The 21,969-nt window shown below is 37.0% G+C and overlaps 1 protein-coding gene across 11 annotated transcripts in view; it reads right to left on the minus strand.

The window, feature by feature from the left end:
* Window positions 1–21,969, minus strand: part of PCDH15 (protocadherin related 15) — a 781,066-nt gene that overhangs the window by 353,590 nt on the left and 405,507 nt on the right. For all 11 annotated transcript variants that reach the window (XM_027770259.1, XM_006144390.1, XM_006144387.1 and 8 more), the window contains 2 exons: window positions 20,141–20,253; window positions 2,922–3,128 (listed from right to left, as the gene is read on the minus strand). In XM_027770259.1, coding sequence (XP_027626060.1) covers window positions 2,922–3,128; window positions 20,141–20,253 — 320 coding nt within the window. The remainder of the gene's footprint in view (window positions 1–2,921; window positions 3,129–20,140; window positions 20,254–21,969) is intronic.

Below are 21,969 nucleotides of genomic sequence, written 5' to 3' on the forward strand. Positions count from 1 at the left end.
ACGCGACCTCCGTCAGTGTCAGCCACCCGGTCCGGGATGCGAACCGCGGTCGACTACGTGGGAGTCCAGCGACATAGCCATTACGGTAATTGCTGGTCCCAAAATATAAATATGGATATGATTAACTAATGAAAGAAAATCCACACCAAAACTCATGGGACATCACCAGGGCTACGTAATATATTAGTTTAACTTGCATACAACTTATTAAGGTAACTCTGGGTATTTTCTAATGAGGATTCACTAAATAAAGACCTTTTCCCCATGACTCATAAAAATCAACAAACTTGGGACCAGCAGTTGCGTAATGGCTATGTCGCTGGACTCCCATGTAGTTGACCATGGTTCAAGTCCCAGACCCAGTGGTTTAAGCTCACATCAGGCGTGTGTGCATGCATGCCCAAGATCCCAAGAGGAGAATGGAGGAGAAGGGATTGTGGTGTGGCCATCCCCCCTGGGCAATGATTTCTCGCTTTCTGTCTCTCTGTCTCTCTCTGTCTTTCTGGCAAGGGCACGCACCCTACAGCAAAAACCTCTCAAAAAGAAAAAAAAAAATCAACAAACTTTAGGGACTCCCTAATCCCTCTGAACTGGTATTTGAGACTGTGTATGTATGTGTACTGTTCTAGGAAAGAAGATTCTAACATTTTTTTTAGCTATTATTATAGTGAGAGTATATAAAATAAATAGAGGATTTCTAAACTAGACCTTAACATCAAAGACTGGCCAGGCTGCAGTGGCCTAGGTGTTGGAGCATTGCTGTGCAATACTGGAGTCACATGGGAGGTCTCAGGCTCAAATCCTAGGTAGACCTGAACATGCCACATATACCCACAGCACTCATGACCCTGGCTGGTTGGACAGTTGGAGGGGGACTATGGTATGGTGAGGCCCTGCAAGGGGTACCTTTCTCTATTTTTCTCTTATCTTTCTCTCTCTCTCAATAAGTAAATATTTTTTTAAAAAATTAAGAACTTTTTTTCACATAAACTTTGATTTAAAGTCCAGCTCTCTCATTTCCTGACTTGTTGATAATGTACTTAAAATAGCTTCAATGTCCCCTTTTACAACACAGAAAATTGTTACCTATTAGGATTGTTGTGAGAGTTAAGAGAATTATACATGATAAAGAATTTACTATATTGTCTGGAAAAAATAAGACTATGTATTAAGAAATCAAAAACAGTTACTGCTAAAACTTATGATTAGAGAAGAGTTAAAATGAGAAACTAAGGAGGACAAAGTGGAGTGGAAGAAGAAATGAAAGCAGAGGGCTTCATATAATGCGTAAAGTAAAGCAGGTGGTGGAAAGAGGTGGCATTCCCACAAGAGGTGTCGTAGCCTTTGCTGAGGGTCATAAGCTTTCTTTAGAATGAGAAAAAAAAAGAATCTGAAAGTGGCCTCTTAATATACTAAAATGATGGTGAAACTCTGTGTAATGAAACTTGGAGGACCTTCTAGAGCTGTAATATCCAATTAGCAATGTGATTGCTTTTATTAAATTGGCTAAAATTAAACAAAAATTTAAATATTATATTCCAATTGAGGCACATTTCAAGTACTCAGCCACTGCTGAGTGGCTACTGTACTGGGTGGCTACTGTACTAGGCAGCGCCAGGATCATGGAAAATTCTATCGGCTGTTGAAGAGGCAAAAATTGCTAAGAGTCAGATTTTAAGAGTCAGAAATCAAAATATGCAAAAAAAAATCAAACTATGCCTCCCCCCCCAAAAAAAAGTGAAGAAGAAGGTATTTTGGTGGTTCACAGAATCAAAGGAAATCTTTAGCAATTAGGATAGCCCTGGGGACCTTAGAACTTAGAAAGTAAAGACTCAACAAGACCTTGCTCTGCAAGTGTGTCAGCCTTGTCTCTTCCACTGATAACGGGCTTTCTCCATGTCAGTAAACACGATTACCAAGGTTTCAGACTCCTACTTCTTCAGCACTTGATGCCAAAGTCTTCTAGTCCTTTTTCTTTCCCTGTTAAATTCCTAGCAGGACTTTGGCGGCTTACTATAGATTTTCTGTCTACTCTTTGTCCCAATCACTCTGGCTGAGCAATTAAAGTACTCTGGTTTGCCCAGCCTTGACTATTTCCCATTCATGTCAATAGCATCAATACCACAAAAACAGGGGAGAATTATGTGTGGAATAAAGAAATGCTAACATAAACATCACCCCTGGCGGAAGTGTGGATGGGCCAGTTGCATGCTTCTGTGTTTTCTTTAATGACATACCATCAGATAAAATAAAGCTCCCCTAAAATCATACTCCAGGACTGACTTAATGATTGTCTTTCATCTTTTTTTATTTTTTTGAGAGAGATTTTTGCTGTAGGGTGTGTGCGTTCACTGGAGAGACAGAGACAGAAAGCAAAAAATCCACCCTCCTAGAGGATGGACACACTGCAATCCCTTCTCCTTCATTCTCCTCTCAGGATTTTGGGCATGCACACACAGGCACCCAGCATGAGTTTCAAGCCTCTGGGTCCAGAGAATCAAAACTTGGTCGGCCATGTGGGAGTCCAGTGACGTAACTATTAAGGCTTCTACTGGTCCCTTGTCTTCATGATTGTTATACTCATTTAGTATCTCTACTATATTTTCTATCAGCAATTATATAACATCCTTTTCAACCCATATTAATAAAAAACTTGGCCTCTTAATCTAGCAAACCCCACACGAAATAGTCATTTTATACCATTTATGGAATATCTACAAACTGTAAAAACAAACACAAATTACTGAATTCAAGCATACTTGAAAAAAATTCTTGAAATTAGTATATAACATGATAGTTTATTTCTACTGATTTTTTCTCTATCCTATAGTTCATGTAGCCATATCTTTATAATATTTCTAATTGACAATTATTACAAGAGATGTGTGAACAAAACGGAACAAAAATTATATTTAACTTACATCTTCTATGTCTTTGTCCAGAGCTACAATTCTTAGAGGAGTGGTCAAATTTAGACTGTCAGAAATGGTTGCTCCTACTGGGGCAGATTCCAGTATATAACCCTGATAACTGGGCATGGTGAAATAGGGGCTCTGATTATTTTCATCCAGTATTTCGATGTGTAGACTGGCAAAAGCAGGAAGAGGATGACCATTGTCTTGTTCAGCCTAAAAATAAAGAAAGAAAAGGCTAAATGTTATATGTTACGCTACCCTTCTGGAGTGTAACTTTTCAATCCATTGATATACATATGACTTCTCTTTCCAGTTATTATTACCATAGAAGGAAGAAAAGCTATAAGGAATCATTATAAAACGTAAATGAGAAAATACAAGTCCACAGAGACTTGGTCAATTGCTTGGTTGTCTGTCTTCAAACCCAAGGTACATTGAAAAATAAATCACTAAAATTAATTATTGCAATTGTTATTCTATAAGCAAGGAGAAGTGATACAGTTAGGCAGGAAAATAATAAGTACAGGTACTTGAATGAATTGCTGATAAAGTATGTAAACAAAAAAAGAAACAGAAAAAGATTTATAACCCAAATAAACTACTATACCTAATTTTTGTCTCTTCCATGTCTTCTCAATTCACATTAATGATTAGATCCTTCCTTTGGTGTGAGTGTGTCCCCGCCCCTTCCCCAATCTGTGTTTGCAATTCTAATCTTCAAGGTGGCAGTGTTAAATGGTGAAGCCCTTGGGAGGTTAAAAAGTCATAAGGGCAGAGCTTTTATGAAACGGATTATAAGAAAACCCAGAGAGCTCCTTCACTTCCCTTTCACCAAGTCAAAAGAGGGCACCACCAATGAGGAGGTGAGTCATCACCAGACCCAAATTGCTACAGCCTTGATCTTGGTCTTCCCACTCTCCTGAACTGTAAGAAATAGATCTCTGCTGTTTATAAGCTACCTAGTTTATGGTATTTTGTTATAGCAGTCCAGACAAAGATCGTCTCCTAATAATTTACAATTCTACATGAAATTATAGGTTAAAGATATATTTATTTCTCACTGGAGGTTCCCCCAAAACATCCTATCCTGTGAAGAACAGAGATAATTTCATCATAATTTTTCTTTCCTTCTTTCTTTCTTCCCCCTACCCATTGAGGGGGTGTATACTTGCCATTGTAAGACAGAAAGAGGGAAGGGGAGAGAGAAAAAGTGAGAAAGCACTTTTCATAGGGATTGGTCATGTCACAATCCCATCTTCTCCATCTCGCCTCAGGATTTTAGGCATGCGTGCACATGCACTCAGTAATGCTTTTCCAACTGCCAGTCCAGGATTTGAAGAGCACAGTCAGTCATGTGGAATCCAGCCACCTTAACCACCATATCATGGGCTGGCCCTGTAATTTTTTAATAGCTATGAAATTGCAAATATTACTTAACTAGAAATATGTTATTCCAATAAAATTAATAATCATGTGATTACGTGTGTGTGTGTGTGTGTGTGTGTGTGCATGTGTATAAATTTATATGATTGGTTTCTTGGGCTCTTATTCTCTCATTTTAGGTTTAAGAAATTGATGATAGTTTCCATTTCTAATAAATTTTCCTAAAAAATCTTCATGGTCTCTAGCCATGAATGGGAAAACACCAATCCTGAATTTTCTGGTTTTATTTAAAAATTATATTTTATAGGAACCAGAAAGTTTCATTTAAGGGAATATTTCATCACAATTAAATTCTAGAAAGTCTCCTCCAAATTTTAGGAGAAATCATCAATATAATTTAACACTGGGTTGTCAGAAAAGTCATAACATATTTTTTCTGTTTTTCTATGCAAAAATACGTCATGACTTTTGTGATAATCCATAGTTTATGTACTTATTGAAATGGATTCAAATTCATTGCCATTAATTTGCTTTTAGAGGTTTTTGCTGTAGGGCGCATGCACTCGCCAGAAAGACAGAAAGCAAGAAATCACCCTCCCAGGGGTGAATGGCCACACACAAGAGCTTCTCTTCCATTCTCCTCTCAGGATCTTGGGCATGCACGCACATGCACCCAGCATGAGTTTAAGCCAATGGATCTGAGATTTGAACCGTGATTGACTACATGAGAGTCCAGCAACTGGACTAATAGCCATTATGCCACCTGCTGGTACCAACTGCCATTAATTTTTATTGATATGTTTTAGAATTATTAGAATAGTTATGTTTTGAAATGAACTAAATGTGAAAGGAAAAATAGTTTATTTTTAAATCCTGGATTGCTTTGCTAGATAAAATAGTGACATTTTAGCTATGAAAGTTTATAAGTAGCCCAGATAGGTATCTCTAATTGATCCAGAGGCAAAAAGTTGGACCTCTAAAAATGAAGTTTCATTTTCTTCTAATTGTAATTTAACATTTTCATCAATTAAGTAAAGAGGTAACAAATCACTGTAATGATTTTCAGAACTGGGGGTTTTCACAAAGAAAAGTTCAAATACATTTTCATTTCACATTATTCATGTTGTTAATATGTTGAAATGTCGTTCATGCTAATTATTAATTTAGAATTATAATAAGCCCATAGTGAAACAATGTTACATCATGTATTGATGAAAAACTTGCATAAGTGTTTTAGTATTTTGTCCAATCTACTTAAATGTTAAATTTCCTTCGTAATATTAGTTAATTTTAAGCATTTAAATTCTCATTTAGCAGCAGAATGTTCATGGCGTAAAAATGTTTATGAACCCCTGCTCTGCACTAAGGAGAACAGTACTAGACTATCCCTGTCAGGAATTACATATTCTTCTTCACACGTAACTATGTGTGCTACTGACACCGTCAGTATAAATGAGATCTTTTCCCATCCAAGGGTTGTGATTTATTGGTGCTGAGCCATGGCTGTTCTTGGAGTGCCCTCTGTGACACACATCAGGTTTTCTGGAGACAAGTGACCAGGGCAGGAGGTGCAGTCTAGGATTAGACAACATTGTATTTTCACTGGGTGAAGCTAATTGGTCCATGTGGGTTTCCAACCCAATGACCTTGATCTGATTAAAGCAAGGATTCTCTGCCTGATTCTTGCAGGCTTTGAGTAGTTTGTACATGCAAATCATTCTGAACAGGTTTTTTTTTTCTCTGCCCTTATTTTATATATATTAATATTTACTCTGATAGCCATCACACTGCAGCCAGGACAAGCTGATAATGCTATGAAAAATTGCAAATTAAAAAAAAAAGTTGCAATTTTTTAAATTTATCCCCTTTCCCTGAAAACACACACACACACACACACACACACACACACACAATGTATAGGCTCTAAGGAGGAAAAACAATTCAAAATGATAAAATAGGTACTAAGGAGGAAAAACAATTCAAAATGATAAAATAATGAAAGAAGCTTGCATTTAACATTCAGATTATGTCATTAATTTTTACTGCCAGTTTGAAGCTAGTAAAAACAAATATCTGTGTGATGAAAACAAACTAATCCAATGGCAAGTGAAATAAAATTTAAATTAGATCTACTGAAACAATTTAATTCTTATTTTCTTCACATCTTTAAAAGTAACATGTAACACCTCTGCTTTTTTATTCTTCTATATATTTGTTGTTAATTAAGACTAGTATTTGTAGATTGCTACCACAAATTTTGTACTATTGAGATGTTTCAGATTGCTAATCAGGTATCTGTCTCCAAAGTCCACATTCTCTAGAGGTAAAAACATATAGTTCTGTATTCATGGAAAAACAGGTTAGTTTTCTATGAAAGAAACACAGCATATAAGAACTTGGACCCAGACTCAGTCTTCTGGTTAATAAGAGGTTACACAGGGAAATGCACCTTAAGTTGGTCATATACGACACAAATGTATATCCAAAGGCAAGATTGAGGGCTAAATGGTGACACAGTGGTGAAGACAACTGGAGACAACTTGGCCAACAGAGTGGTTCCAGTCCTGGACCCAGCGGCTTAAAAATCATACCAGATATGCACGATGTGTGTGTGTGTGTGTGTGTGTGTGTGTGTGTCCAAAATTCAGAGAAGACAATGGAGGAGAAGGGATTGCAGCATGACCATTCTCTCTGAGGAAGTGCTTTCCTCACATCTTTGCCTCTATCCCTGTCTGTCTCCAGTGAGCTCATGTGCCCTATAGGGGAAAAAAAAAAAGAGTAAACCTGGGAGGAATTAGTGGAAAGAAAGAATAAATTAGTGGAAGCAAAGAATATTAACATAAATACCTCTAAGTAAATGCTTCAATGCTCTCAGCCAATCTTCTTTTTTTCTGTACAATATAGTAAGAGTTCTAAAAAAGCTGATGTATTCTACTCACTATAATCAGTAGTGAATGATATGAGGAGTATGAAAAAGCAGATGAAGTAGAACAAGGCAGAATTTATAAATATAATTTAATTTCATAAAATAACCTTATTTGTATCTACAAAGTCTATGGTTACAAGTTAAACATTGTATTTAAAAGTCAAGTTTTGTCAGGAGAAATTCTGGGCAAGAGTCCCATTTTCAGTAATGAGATCAAAGTAAAACTATTGCCAAAAAAAACCCCTACAAGTATAAAAAGCACATTTTTAGTAACATTGGAGGGCAAAACATTGAAAAAGACAAACCACCCCATTTCCAATATTTGAAAGAAGCACACATTAATAATTTCTGAGCTCCTTGCTCCAGAGGACTGAGAATACAGAATAACTATTTTCCTGCGAGCTGGTGGCAAAAAAATGTAACAGATTTTATGATCTCTAATAAGAAAACTTTCAAGTAAATTTAATAATTATTTTTAAAAGACAATGGAAGAGATTATAAAGACATTAAATAAATTCTAGGAAAGAGAATTTCTTTCCAGAAAGTCAGGAATTATTTATTGTGTATCAGTGGAGCCTGTTTTGGGGATGTTTAGGTGTTCCATTTTTCTACTCACTCTTCCCAACTGTTAAACCTATTTCCATCAAGGTTTTTGCCCCCACCACTCAAATACAGCTGATTGTTTAAACATCACTGGTAACTTCCACATTACTAAAAGTAATTATTCATTTTTCAGCCATTGTTTTACTTGAACTATCTTCAGCATTAAAAAAGTATTCATCTTTCATAACAATATTGTTTTGTTTTGTTTTCTCCCATCTTCCTACCCATTTCTTATTCTACTTTGCTGATTTCTCCTTTCTAACTTCTTCATGCTGGAGTGGCCAATGAGTCAAGTCTTTGTCATGTTCTCTTCTTTATACTCCATTGCTTACCTCATTTATCTCATGGCTTTAAAATGTCAATATTATAATTACAGTTTCTATCTCCAGCCTGTAGCTCTCCTTCAAATTTCAGAATCTATGTCCAACTATGTACTTCATAACTATGCATTGATATCTATAATAATAAACACATCAAATGTAACTTTCATAATATTTAAATTTGTGGACCAGCTGGAGGCACAGTGGTTCAGGTGGCTGTATCACACATGGCCAACTGTGCCATTTTAGTCCTGGCCCCAGTAGCTTGAGAAAATGTAAGACACGTATATGAGCATGCTCAAGATCCCAAAAGGAGAAATAGAGAAGGGATTTTGGCATGACCATTCCCCGTGGGTCTTGCTTTTTCACTTTCCCTCTCTTTCTCTATCCAATAAGAGCACATAATCTCTGGCAAGTTACCAAAGAAAATAAAATTAAAAATTGAAGGGCTAAGCAGTAACATAGCAATAAAACACTACACTCTGTGAAACTGACCTACCTAAGGACGTTCAGGGTTCATATTCAGAGACCTCCCTAGTACTCTGTGCATGTGTGTGCCCATGATCCAGAATTGACTGTGGCTGGGGAGAGATGGTGGCATCCCCAGGTGATTTTAATATGTAATTCATTCTCAGATTTTAGTGTCCTGAAAAATCACACAGAAATCTTGATTCCGTGGATGAAGTTCTGAAACCTGCCTTTCAAAAAAACACATTATGAGATCTTGATATCTCCAATGAATAGTCCTTTGGAATCAGTTGAGTCGGCCATTTTGGCTTCTTTCACACAAATAACTGGTATACTAAAAAGCACCTGGATGAACAGCCTAGGCCAATCTGCTCTATCATCATATGCAGGTAATTTCACTCTTTTCACTGTAACAAAATCCCAAATTTCTACTCAGACTTGAGAATTGCAAATAGACTGGAGGAAACTTATTTATGTAAGAGAATTCTCCAAAGAATCCTTCTGAGTTCATTAAAGTTCCAGAAGGGTTTTGAGGGTGTCAAGGTTTCCGTAGTTGGCAAAAGGTTACATTTTCTTTTCTCCTATGTATACATTTTTTCTTTTTGAATGCCTTAGGGAAAGGTGGCCATGGGAGGCCTGTGCCCCCTGAGTCAAAGATCACATTAATTTTACCAAATAGTTAATAATTAAAAATAAGTAGATTCCATTGCTCCTTGACTATTTTTATAAAAAGTATACTGCTTAAAAACCTGTAGGAACCACTTTTACTTAAACTTTAATACTTTAAAAATCAAAGGATATATAAAGAGCTCGATTATAATCCCATTTATGACTGCTCCTAAGCTACTTGAGAACTTACAAAATTATACAATAATTGATCAGATAAAATACAAAATATTGTGGGACCAGCAAATGGCGTACTGGTTATTTTGCTGGACTCCCACGTGATCGACTTGCAGTTTGTGGCCCAGACTAGTGACTTAAAAAACTCATATCGAGTGTGTGTGTGTGAGAGGAGAACGGAGGAGAAAGAACTGTGGCATGTCCATCTCCCGGGGAGGTGATTTCTCATTTTGTCTTTCTGTCATTCTCTATCTCTCTGGCGAGTGCATGTACCCTATAGCAAAAATCTCTTTCTCTCTAAAAAAAAAAAAACATACAAACCATTACATACTATATTACACAGTTGATTTGTGACTTATTTGTAAGGTCATAAGTACAGCAAAAAAGCAGTTTTGTGGTTGGAGCAACACTTTTTTTTTTTTTTTTTTGCTTGACCAAAAGGAAAAGTTATCTTCACTGCAGAGAATATAGGTAGCACACTCAAAAAATAATATTGATAATATTAACACACTTCCCAGGTATGGTACTTTTTATTTCCTTTTATTAAGAATTATTTTTATTTAACTTTATTTATTTACTTATTTTTAATATGACCAGAGAGAGACAGAGCAAGAGAAAGCGAGTGAGCAAGCCACCAGGTCTGGGACTCGAGCCATGGTCAGCCATGTGGGAGTCCAACACCCTTAACCACCACACCACCTGCTAGTCCCTTTTTTTTTTTTTTTTATTAACATGTTTTTACTTTAGGGTGTGCGCATTAGCTGGAGAGAGAAAGAGACAAAGACAAAGAGAGGGAAAGTGAGAAGCCCTCAGGGGATAGCCACTATGCAATACCCCTCCTCCATTCTCCTCCTGGGATTTTGGGCATACACACACAGACACTTGACTTGAATTTCAAGTCACTGGGTCCAGGACTTGAACCACGGTCATTCAAGTGGGAGTTCAGCTTGTAACCACTATGCCATCTGCTGGCCCCAATAGGGGCTATTTTTAATAAAATTAAATGTATTTTATCTTCATTTCAAGTAAGAATATGTCCATTCTATTTATAATTTATTACGATGTAAACATGAATCCTCAAAGCTCTTGTATACTTTTTGATAATACAAATTCTTTCCTTGCTTAAAGATAAAGATTATGGGGACCAGCAGTTAGTGTAATGGCTATGTTGTTGGACTCCCATGTAGTTGACTGCAGTTCGCGTCCCGGACCCGGTGGCTTAAAACTCACACCAGGTGCGTGTGCATATGTGCCCAAGATCCCAAGAGGAGAATGGAGGAGAAGGGATTGTGGCGTGGCCACCCCCCCTGGGGGGTGATTTCTCACTTTCTGTCTCTCTGTCTCTCTTTGTCTGTCTGGCGAGCACACGCGTCCTATAGCAAAAACCTCTAAAAAAAAAAAAAAAAAAACATAAAGATTATGAACACTAAGATGACTAAAGCAATTTCAAATATTTAAAAACAAAACAAACAAACAAACAAACAAACAAATCCAATCATCCTGCAGAAGACCATAGATTCAGAAAACTCCCATCACTCTGCAGAAGACCATAGATTCAGAAAACTCCCACTAATCACAGATTTTATAGGTCAAACTCTTTGGCTGATCTTTTGAACATGGGGATCATCTTGGCTGTAAACAAAGCTAGCCAGAGACAAAATTATGATAGTGATGAAGTGGTAACTATTTTCTGGAACACTTCTGGTCATGTTTTATTCCCCTTACTTGCCCTTTGCCTTCCCAACTAGGAAGGTGTCTCATGCTATTTGGCTTCTGATTATATTCCCACAGTGTTTTGTCAATCAGGAGAAAATCCTACTAAAGACTTTCTGTGAATCCACTGATTAAAATAATCTCTCTGCAATATTTGAATAAAAAAAAATCATCAAATCCCAAAACACTATATCTAAATGAGTTATTTTCCAGAGCCTAGAAAAAAGTGAGGGTGAGAGTTTAACGTTTCTCTTACATACCAGGCTGTTCTTGAGGGGAGAAAATCTACCCTATAAGTTATCTAATGTGCCCTTTTATTTTCATATTTCTGTGAAACAAGCAAAAAGCTTTTGAAGAGATACTACTTGGGAACACTGAGGTGGGAGGGCTGAGGCAACTTTGTGAGTGAAGGGGCATTGGGGGAAGGAGACATGGCAAGGATCGCACAGAAAGTGGTTTTCATCCGAACATTTCACAATATTTGGATGCGTTGCTGTACTCTGACAATGACCTCTGCAGACAAGAAAGCCTTGCCAAAATCAAGGTATCGTGACAAGAATGGATAAATTGCCTCTCTTCTTCTAAGCACTTGCAGGTCACCTTGTGTGGAAAGAAAGAGGCCAAGCAAAATATCACCTCTGGGTGTCTTCTGTTGGCTTGTACATTTGAACAGCCACTACATGCAACTGTTGTATTCCATTTCTTTTCTCACCGACCCCACTGGATGAGTAACGGGGTGAGACAAGAGGACACCACACATTCCTGCCTTTTATTAATTTCCATAATAGTCAATTAATTTAGCCTAGTACTTAGATGTTTTAGAAACATACCAGGAGGAAATAAAAGGACACAGTGTTCTTGTTGAAGAAACAAAAATTTTTTATAGAACAATCTATTATTTTTTAAAAAAGTAGAACACACAATTTAAATAAAAGATGATCATTTACCAATATGTCAAATAGGTAAATGGATTTCAGAAAGTGTAGTATTTATTTACCTAGAAATCCATGAAAGAATTGCTATTTTATTAGTAATAATTTTTTTTCAGAGATTTTTTGCTATAGGGTGTGTGCACTTGCCAGTGTGACAGAGAAAGAGAAAGAAAGCATCCCCCAGGAGGAATGACCACACTACAATGCCTTCTCCCATCTCCTCTCAGGATTTTAGGCATGCACACATGTGCCGTGAGTGATTTTTCAAACTGCCAGGTCCAGGACTCAAATCGCAGTCAATTATGCAGGTATTCAGTACTTTAACTACTAAATCACCTGCTGGCCCTAATAGCAATTAATTTTTAATGTCTGAAATTTGTGTAGGACAACTCTGTCTAAAATGTAAAAAGAACTTTCACTTTTTCTCATCTTAAAGAAATTGCTACCAGGACAGGGGGTTGCACTCATTTTTAATGGCTAGAGGGCATATTCATTCACTAGAGAGAGACAAAGAGATAAAGATAGAGATGGAGAAAGCACCCCAAAGTGGTGAGGTCATGTCACAGTCCCTTCTCTTCTCTCTCTCTCTCTCTCTCTCTCTCTTTTTTCTTTTTCTAGGGAGGTTTTTGCTAGAGGGCACATAAACTCACTGGAGAGACAGAGAGACAGAAAGTAAGAAATCATCCCCCAGGGTGGATGGCCATGCCACAATCCCTTCTTCTTCACTTTCCTCTCAGAATTTTGAACATGAACCCACACACACCTACAGTGTTTTAAGTCACTGGGTCCAGGACTTGAATCTCAGTCAACTACGTGAGAGTCCAGCAACATAACCATTAGACCATCTGCTGGTCCCATTCTCCTCTATTTCTCTATCTTGTCAGGATTTTGGGCCCATACACATGTACCTAGCATATGTTTCAAACTATAGGGCCAATTCTAACCATAGCTGGCCCTGTAGGATCTGGCTTAATAACTAGGCCATAAAGTCTTGCCTAGTTATTTATTTATTTACTTTAACTAACTAGCTGAACTAGGATGTGACCTACAAAAAACTGAATGATTGCATACCTCTAAATTTGTGTGTTGAATTTCTAATCCCCAATATGATGGTATTAGGAGTGGTCCCTTCATGAAGTCGTTAGGTCAAGAGAATATAGAACCCTAATCAGTGTGGTTTATGCCTTTATGAAAAATACCCCAGGGAGGTCCCCTGCATTCCCCACCATTGTAAGAAGTCAGCAATGTGCAACACAGAAGAGAAACTTGACTAGAACACAGTCATGCTGGCATCTGACCTAAGACTTCTAGCCTCCAGAAAAACGCAATACATGTTTGTTGTTTATAAACTAACAAGTATATGGTACTTTGCTACAGTGTCCTGACCCAATTTACTACATACAGTATGTGTGTGTGTGTGTGTGTGTGTGTGTGTGTGTGTGTGTTTCATTCTTTCAACAAGAATCAATAGTAACAGGACTAGGTGTAAATAACTAGGACATATCAAGAACTATAAAGATAGGTCATTTGTAGCATTTGGCTCTCTTCAACAGCAGCCCTTTCCTATTTGTGTTAACCCTCGGTCACTAATGGCTCCTGTTCCATTGCTCTCATAGACATGTTCATACCTTTCTTCTCTTCTCTTTAAGATTTTTCTTTTTTTTTTTTTATAAACTGACAATATATACACTACAAAAGAAAGAATAGTAACTTATATTTCTTAATCTTAACAGATTTAATGAATTCTAATAGCTCTTTGATCTTAAAAGATCTTATCAGAGGCACCAGTAGGTAGCATACTAGTTAAGGTGCTGGATTCCAATGCAGCTGACTGTGGTTTGAGTCTCGGACCTGGTAGCTTGAAACTCACCCCAGATGCGTATACAAGCATGCTCAGAATCCCAAGTGGAGAATGGAGGAGAAGGAATTACAGCGAGGCTATCACCCTCCACCCCCGGAAGGTGATCTCTCACTTTCTCTGTCTCTGTCTTTCTGGTGAGTGCATGCACCCTACAGCAAAAATCTCTCTAAAGAAAAAATAAAAGAACTCATTAGATACAGAAGAAACTATTAGGATGAGAGACTGCATCCTTTTTTACTTTGAGAAGTGAAGACTAACGATCTGTGACTTGCTACTCTTTCTGACTCTGACACCTGTGATCTTTCAACTTGACAGAGTCTCTGTTGGAAATTCATGTAGGGGGCACACTCTAAAGGGCTTGAAAGTAATATGCATCAGCATGATCTACTTTTGTTGTGGTGTTAGCAATAATTGACGATATGGGAAGATGGGTAAGACACAGAGAAAAGAAGCTAAGTTTCAATAGGTTACTTGTGTTCTGAGATGCAAACTTGAGAATTGCAGGGGGCATGGAGAGTTGGGGAGATACTCAAGAACAATTTTAGAAGTATCTGGATAGTATTATAAAAGTGACCGGATGGGGACATACACGAAGAGAGACCTATATGGAATACAAGCCTCTAGTTTGAATGACTGGCCGGTTGCAACATTATTAACTGAAAGAGAGAATCAAGAGCAGAAGATTTGAGAATTTATAGGAACGTGTGTAGTTCATCTTATTTTTAATTTAGTATAATTGCATAATACTAGGAATAGTTAACCATCCAATGATTAGAACTACAGGTGTAGACATCAGAAGGGAAGTATATTTAAAAGCATAATGTCCATATTTGTGACTGCCTTGAGGCAGAGCTTTTATACATTACTGTCTCCTCAAACCCTCATAAAACCTAATAAGCACTTGGAGCCAGCAGGTGGCATGATGGTTAAGGCACTGGACACTCACATGGTCAACCTTGGTTCAAGTCCTTGACCTGGTAATTTGCTTTCTCACTTTCCCTCTCTCTTTCTCTCTCTGGTGAGTGTATGTGCCCTGTAGCAAATTATAAAAATAACAATAATGATGAATACAATTAAATAAATAATCCTTAAATAAAAGCCTAATAAACACTCAAAAAAGATCTGAAAAATTAAAAACTAGCAAATATCATATACTTTAAGAATGATGGATCCAGCTTTCCTTTGAATTCCTGTACATGTAATTGATACCTGTCTCTGTCATTACTGCTGCTGTTACAGAATACATGAGACCTGGTCATTTATAAAAGAACACTTCTTTGGCTTATAAATCTAGTAGCCAGAAATTCCAAAAGCCTGGCTCCAGCATCTACTCAACTAGAGAGGATCACACGCTTCTTCACCCCAAGGCAGAAAAGCAGAAAGGCCAGCAAGCTCTCATAAAACCAGAAATATTTGAACAACTGGCTTGCTTTATGACCTGTGCCCATAGAAATTATAAAGGAGAATTCCTTCCAGGAGACTGCAATTTCCTAGCCAGAAGAGATCCTCCTCCTAGACCTCCTACTAGGCCCCGCCTCCCAACACTGCTGCATTGAGTGTAAAGTTGCAGTGAAAGTTCGTGGTGGGGACACTCAAATCATAGCAATGTCATTATTCAGATAGCGGCTAAACATGTTCTAGAGTTGGAAATTAGAGACTCATTAGTTAGTCATTAGAGATTCATACAGGGTCAAGGGTTAAAGTAACTATTCTCTTAGGCCTCAATGATTTCTTAGGTGCTGTTTTCCTAAAACTGTAATGACTGAAGTGAAGCACCTTGCTGGTGGCACATCAGAACTAATAGTCAAGCTCACTAGTTTCAATTCGCTGACTCATTTTCTATGTTGAAAAATTCTAGAAGCATCTGGATAGGATTTTATAAGTAACTGGGTGGGGACATATGGGAAGAGAAATCTGTGTGGAATAACAGCATCTTTACCTGTGCCATCTCAGACCTGTTATCCAGGGATTGGATTTACTTGAAAATATCACTGGATTGGCCCCATGGCCTAGTGGCTAAGGGCATCAGATCCCAATAGCCAAATGCATGATTCAGACCTGGTAGCTTGAAAAACATACTGGGTACCTGCGTATGTATGCCCCAAATCCCAAAAGGATGGACAAATGGAGGAGGCAAGATTGCAGAGTAATATATATCTCCCACCAGGGTGTGCTTTATCTCTCTTTTTTTTTTTTCTCTCTCTCCCTCATTCCCTCCCTCGTTAACAGGCACAAATGCCCTCTGATTTTTTTTATAATTATTTTATTTATTTATTCATTTATTTTAATTTGACCAGAGAGAGATGCAGAGAGAGAGAAAGGAAAAGTGAGAAAGCAAGCCACCATGTCCAGAACTCAAACCGTGATTGGCCATGTGGGAATGTCTAGCACCTTAACCACCATGCCACCTGCTGGCTCCTCTAATTATTTTTTCTGAACAGAGATACAAGATAAAATTATACCAAATACATACTCTCTCTAACATATGTATTTAAATAGAGTTACGATATAGATACTCAAATTCAGCTATCTTAAAATATTTACTGTGCCAGGGAGAAAACAACTGCAACAGATACTTACTGAGCATCTTCTATGTGCTCAAAGGTAGGTAGGTAGTGTTGGAGGCCTAGGAAGAAATATATTGCATTCCGGCCTCTTACAAAGGTCAGGAGAGACTAAACAGGGAAATTCAACATCAAGTGATTGGAGCCACTACTAGGGCAAATGTGTACAAGAACTGGCTTCTGATCAGCAGTTATGCCTTTCCAGAGGAAAGGTCTTAGCTTCTTAGTTGAAAACTGAAGAATCAATGGGCGGCAAATCAATGTAAATTAGACTATTGTCAATCAAGCAGGGGCAGGGACAGTATCTGCATTTGGGGGCTAGGAAGAGCTTGGTGAGTTTATGGCACAGCAGTTGTTCAGTGGGCTGCAAGGTCACTGATGAAGGTTTAGGGTTAACACACCTGTGGTTTGGAAAGAAAAGAAGGCAAAGGCCAGCCTGTTAGACTGCATAAGTGGGTCACTGAATAGCAGCATGAAGATCAAAAAGACCACAATACAATGATATTTGTGATTTCATTGTGACTCGTGTTAGTAGTTGTTAATCAAAAGGATTTAGATTTAAAAATGCAATTGTTCTTTGGCAAACTAACAGTGAATTATTAATAATTTACTCATTTAGTCTGTTTTAATAATTAAAGTTTAGTAGCTTCATGTTAAGTGCCTAGAATATAAATGTATCAACTAGGACTCCTAAAAAGACTGTACTTAAAATAACAAAAGTAAACTTTTGAACTTCGGTACAGATGTTCTATACATGAACTAATTCACTATCATTTAGCATCTCATATGTGCTTTCATATTTCTGTCTCATAGGTTTTTTTTTAAGAGTGCAGAGATTTATCATCCAACCTGGGATATTTTTGAGGGTGAAAGAGTATTCTAAATAATTACACAAGGGCAATAGGCATAAATGTGAACTATCACAGGCAAAGCAAATGTCTAATTTTTGTTCATTGCGTAAGTCACATTTTAAACTGTGCTTACATGATTAGAAGTGCTTAAACTGAATGCAGTGTTTTGAAATGGCACAGCCTTTTCAAATGGAGATGTTTTAACATTTTAACATCTGAAGTTTGTGCACTAGCCCATTTTGTCTTCCTTGTTTCACCTTTACATATTACTTGTCAGCATGCTGAATAAATTACTGGTGGAAACAGGGGGAAAAAAATGGAGCTGATAAATCGCTAATTTGTGGCACTCACCAGCTGTTAAATGCACACATAGCTTTTTTTTTTTTTCCAGCAGAATTCTTCAGAGTCTATGAAAGATATTTTATTTTATTTATTTTCTCAGCTTCCAAAACAGAAACTGGGATCAAGTCCAACAAAATCTGTGATGGCCAATGAAAAAGGAAGCATTATTGACATAAGGAAAAGGGAAGACGTTGAAAAACTTACTACTGAGAAGAGTTGCCAGATTGTAGCGTTTCAGTGGGTCCCTGAACAATGCCACAATACTCAGCTATCATTCAAGCAGGTGGCACATGATTATTCTTTCAGATTGATACCTATGCTTATTATCCCCTCAGCTGCACACAAAGCAGGGTAATTTCAATCAAATAATGTCTGTAAAAACTTCCATTAATAATATAAGGTGTTATTAAAATTTTTTTAAAAAATTATCTACAGTCTCTTCTAATTGGTCCCCCCCCCCCATAATTGACTCAGTGCATTGTACCCAGGTACACCTGGACAGCTGACTTTGAAAATAAAGAAAAATAATTGATTTCTGGTTTCATCTGGGGCAGTTTGGAAATTGCTTTGTCAAGTTTAACTCCCACAGAGAGCAGTTATCACAGAGCTCCAGGACCATCCACAGTAGACAATGGATACACAGTTGTGAGTTTCATATAGTCCAACAATAATTACTAATTAAAAAGAAAAGAGAGTCAATGCAGAAAGATAAATCTCATGCATGGCCATTTTTTTTTTACAAATAGGAAATGAGTGTTTCATTGGTAAGTGACTCCCAGCCCCTAACCAAATGAAATCCACTGCAACTGCAAAACTGCTTGTCCATGAGGATCTCTCCATAGTCTGGCTCTATACCTCATTTCCCTGTTAGCTGGTAAGTTATGCCTCCAAGCTTTTACTTCTGTTCCTCCTTATGTTCAAACATATTTCCCACTTTTATTCATTGGCCAAAACTTTTCAATCTGATATTTAGTGTGAAGTAATCTCCAGAAAAATCTTCCCTGAGTCTGCAGATTGATTGAAATTGTTCTACTCTGTATTTTGTTGACATGTTTTACATGTTTCCCTGTTAGAACTTGATATGTTACATTTGATTTATCTGTTATATGACTCTTTCTCTTTTCAGACTACAAATTCTTCATAGTCTTCATTAAATTAACACAGGTTCTGGTAATAGGCTATAATTGGTGCTAAGACTGTATCTCATAATTTGAGCTAAAATTAAATGCATGGGTACATAATAGGGTTTGCAATGGGGCTGACAGATAGTTAAACCATGACAATTTCTAAGCAACTGCATATTCGTGAAGTGAAAAGAACAAAGCTTTAGCTGAGATTAAATTCAATTTGAATCATAATCCTGCCCCTTACTAATTATGCAACACTGAGCTAATCATTTACCTGATCTGAGCTTTAGTACTGAATTTTGTAAGATGTGCATACTACTAAGATCATGACGATTCAATGAATAATTTACATAGAGAAGCATGTAAAATGTGCATGCTTAGTAAGATTACTCACCTTTTTCCTTTTCCTATAATAGTTTTAAATTGAAAGAATAGGGTTAAGAAAATACCCAGGTCTGCATTTCTAAGACTAATTGCTTTCTTATATGTAGATATGAAGGAACTATGCAGCATACCCTAGACTTACTCTGTATCTTTGATTCTTTCTTTAGCTATTTATCTATTTATTTATTTTTTCTTACGATGCCCTTTTCCTGATCTCCATTTGGTCAATTTCTAGTCTTCCATTCTTGCCCAGCTTAACTCTATCCTTTTCAATGAAGGCCAAGAGAATTAATCGAAACAGCACCTGGGTTTCTACGCTCTCTCTTACATGATTTCATGATAATATATTAGATATTATTAAACCAAAGTTGTTATGCCAACTAGACTACCCTAAGTCTTCAAACTTTTCAGGTCTAGGATCATCTTTCAAAATAAATAAAATAATGTGATGTATATCCAAAGAATCTCTGGACAAGGAAGACTTCATTTTTATATTAGAAAAAAACCCCAGCATTTTAAAAAATTTCACTATTAAAATAACAAACACAAATGAAGCACTATTTAAACATACTGGCTATGATTTTGGGATAAAAACTAATTCCCTTTTGTAAAGAAAAAAACATCAGAATGTATACTAAATTATGTAAAATGATATATATTTGACCAGGGTATTTATTACATATAAATATATTTAGTATTTTACCACATAGTACTAGAAAAAGTTATTTTAGAGAAAAGCAATGCAATGTGCTATAACCATACTTGTTCTTTTTCTAACAAAAAGGTGATTCATTGCTGTCCATACTAATTCTAATTTTTATAACATAGAAGTGCTTAGAGTAGTCTCTACAGGTTTCTTTGATTAGCAGTTAATATTCACAAGGAAATAAGACATTAGCTTAATTTACCTTAATAACCAAATCAAATTTCTGGTGAAAGTCTCTGTTTACTGGCTCCAGGAGACTAAGTTCTGCAGTCCTAGGGTGCATATGGAAAAATCGTGGGTAATCCTCAGGAGTCCCTGAAAGAACATTGAGATTTCAATTTCAGCACATAATTGATAACAATAAGTAATATGTGTATCTGCCTTATCTATTTCCCTTCATTAACTAAGGAACAAAATTACAATTTCATTAGTAAATTAAGTTTCAATATTATGTAGTCTAGTGAAAGCAGACACAAATGTGGTATATAATTAATCAGCTTGTGACTAAGAGTATGCAAAATATTTTTGGATGACTTTTCAAAGGTTTTTTATTAAAAGAGGTCTTTAATTAATTTAAAAATTTATCACATAAAAAGAGATAAGTGGAGGGAGGGTAAATTTTGAATTATAAAATTATGTTTTAATTGTGCATAAATGTTAATTATAATCTGCATGATGTTTCAATATATCCCCTAATAAATAACAAATAAAAATGTGTTGATTTCTTTACTTTTAACTGAATCTTATATATATGTATATGTGTGTGTGTGTGTGCATATATGAATATATTTTAAGTAAAGTTCAGAAACTGCAATATAATTTAGAGTTGGCTTTGGTTATGTCTTAAATCATAGCTTTCATTAAAGTGGAATGGAGCAGGATGCATAAAAGGATGAACCAAAAACACTGCAGCTGATTGAATAGCAGCTGATATGGGGAAAAGATTTCAGTTCTCAGAGAAAAACACATCAGTGGGACCAGAAGGTGGCATGTTGGTTAAGGCACTGGACATGGACACTCCCACATGGCCGACCATGGTTCAAGTCCCTGACTTTCTAGCTTGTTTTCTGACTTTTCTTCTCTCCTCTTCCTCATCCTCTCTCTCTCTCTGGTCAAATAAAATGAATAAATAAGATTAAATAATTCTTTAAAAAAAGAAAAAGAAAAAACACACTGGCTGCTAACTCTGGAGTGACTATGGGAAAAACACTGTAATAGCTTTATTTATACATGGTCTACCTCACCGCAGTTTTGAAACAGCCGTGTGACAAAGATCTTATTTGATCTATGAAGAAACTTACTCAGAGAGATTAAGCACATGTCCGGCATACTTTGGAAGATGCTGGGTTCTAGGTTTAAACATGGAGCCAACCATGTGGGATCCAGCCCCTTAATGACCATGCTACTTGCTGGCCCATAAATATATATTCTATGATATCTGTGGTAATGATAGTGTTGAAATAAACAATGTTTCATAGCTGTTAATATGAAATATGTGTGTGTATAATTATATATGTAAATGGCCTGACTCAATGTCATAATTATAAGTCGAAAACTTATATGAACATACTATTAAGAAATCAACAGGTTATGCTTATGCTTGCTGCATATTTTTGTAGCTTTTATTTGAATGTATTTTCTGGGGCTTTTTTTTTTTTTTTTTTTTAAGAGAGGTTTTTGCTATAGGGCGTGTGCGCTCGCCAGAGAGACAGAGAGAGACAGAGAGAGACAGAGAGTGAGAAATTACCCCCCAGGAGCAGTTCTGGGCACCAGGCAGACTGAGGCTGCAGGCCCAACCCTTCTGAATCTCCACGCATCCTCACCATTCCTCCTCTTGGACACCAGGTTTGTTGTCTGGGACTTTAAGGCAAACTCCCAACCCACCCCACCCTCAATCCGGATCGAGCTGGCCAGCAGTTCCGGGCACCAGGCGGACTGAGGCTGCAGGCCCGACCAACCTGGTTCTGTCACTCATCTTCTGACCCTTTCCCACTAGCCTTTGGACTCTGAATTTTGGTGATTTGAATAGCG

The sequence above is a fragment of the Tupaia chinensis genome, unplaced genomic scaffold (genome assembly GCF_000334495.1).
Source record: "Tupaia chinensis unplaced genomic scaffold, TupChi_1.0 Scaffold000118_1, whole genome shotgun sequence".
NCBI lineage: Eukaryota > Metazoa > Chordata > Mammalia > Scandentia > Tupaiidae > Tupaia > Tupaia belangeri.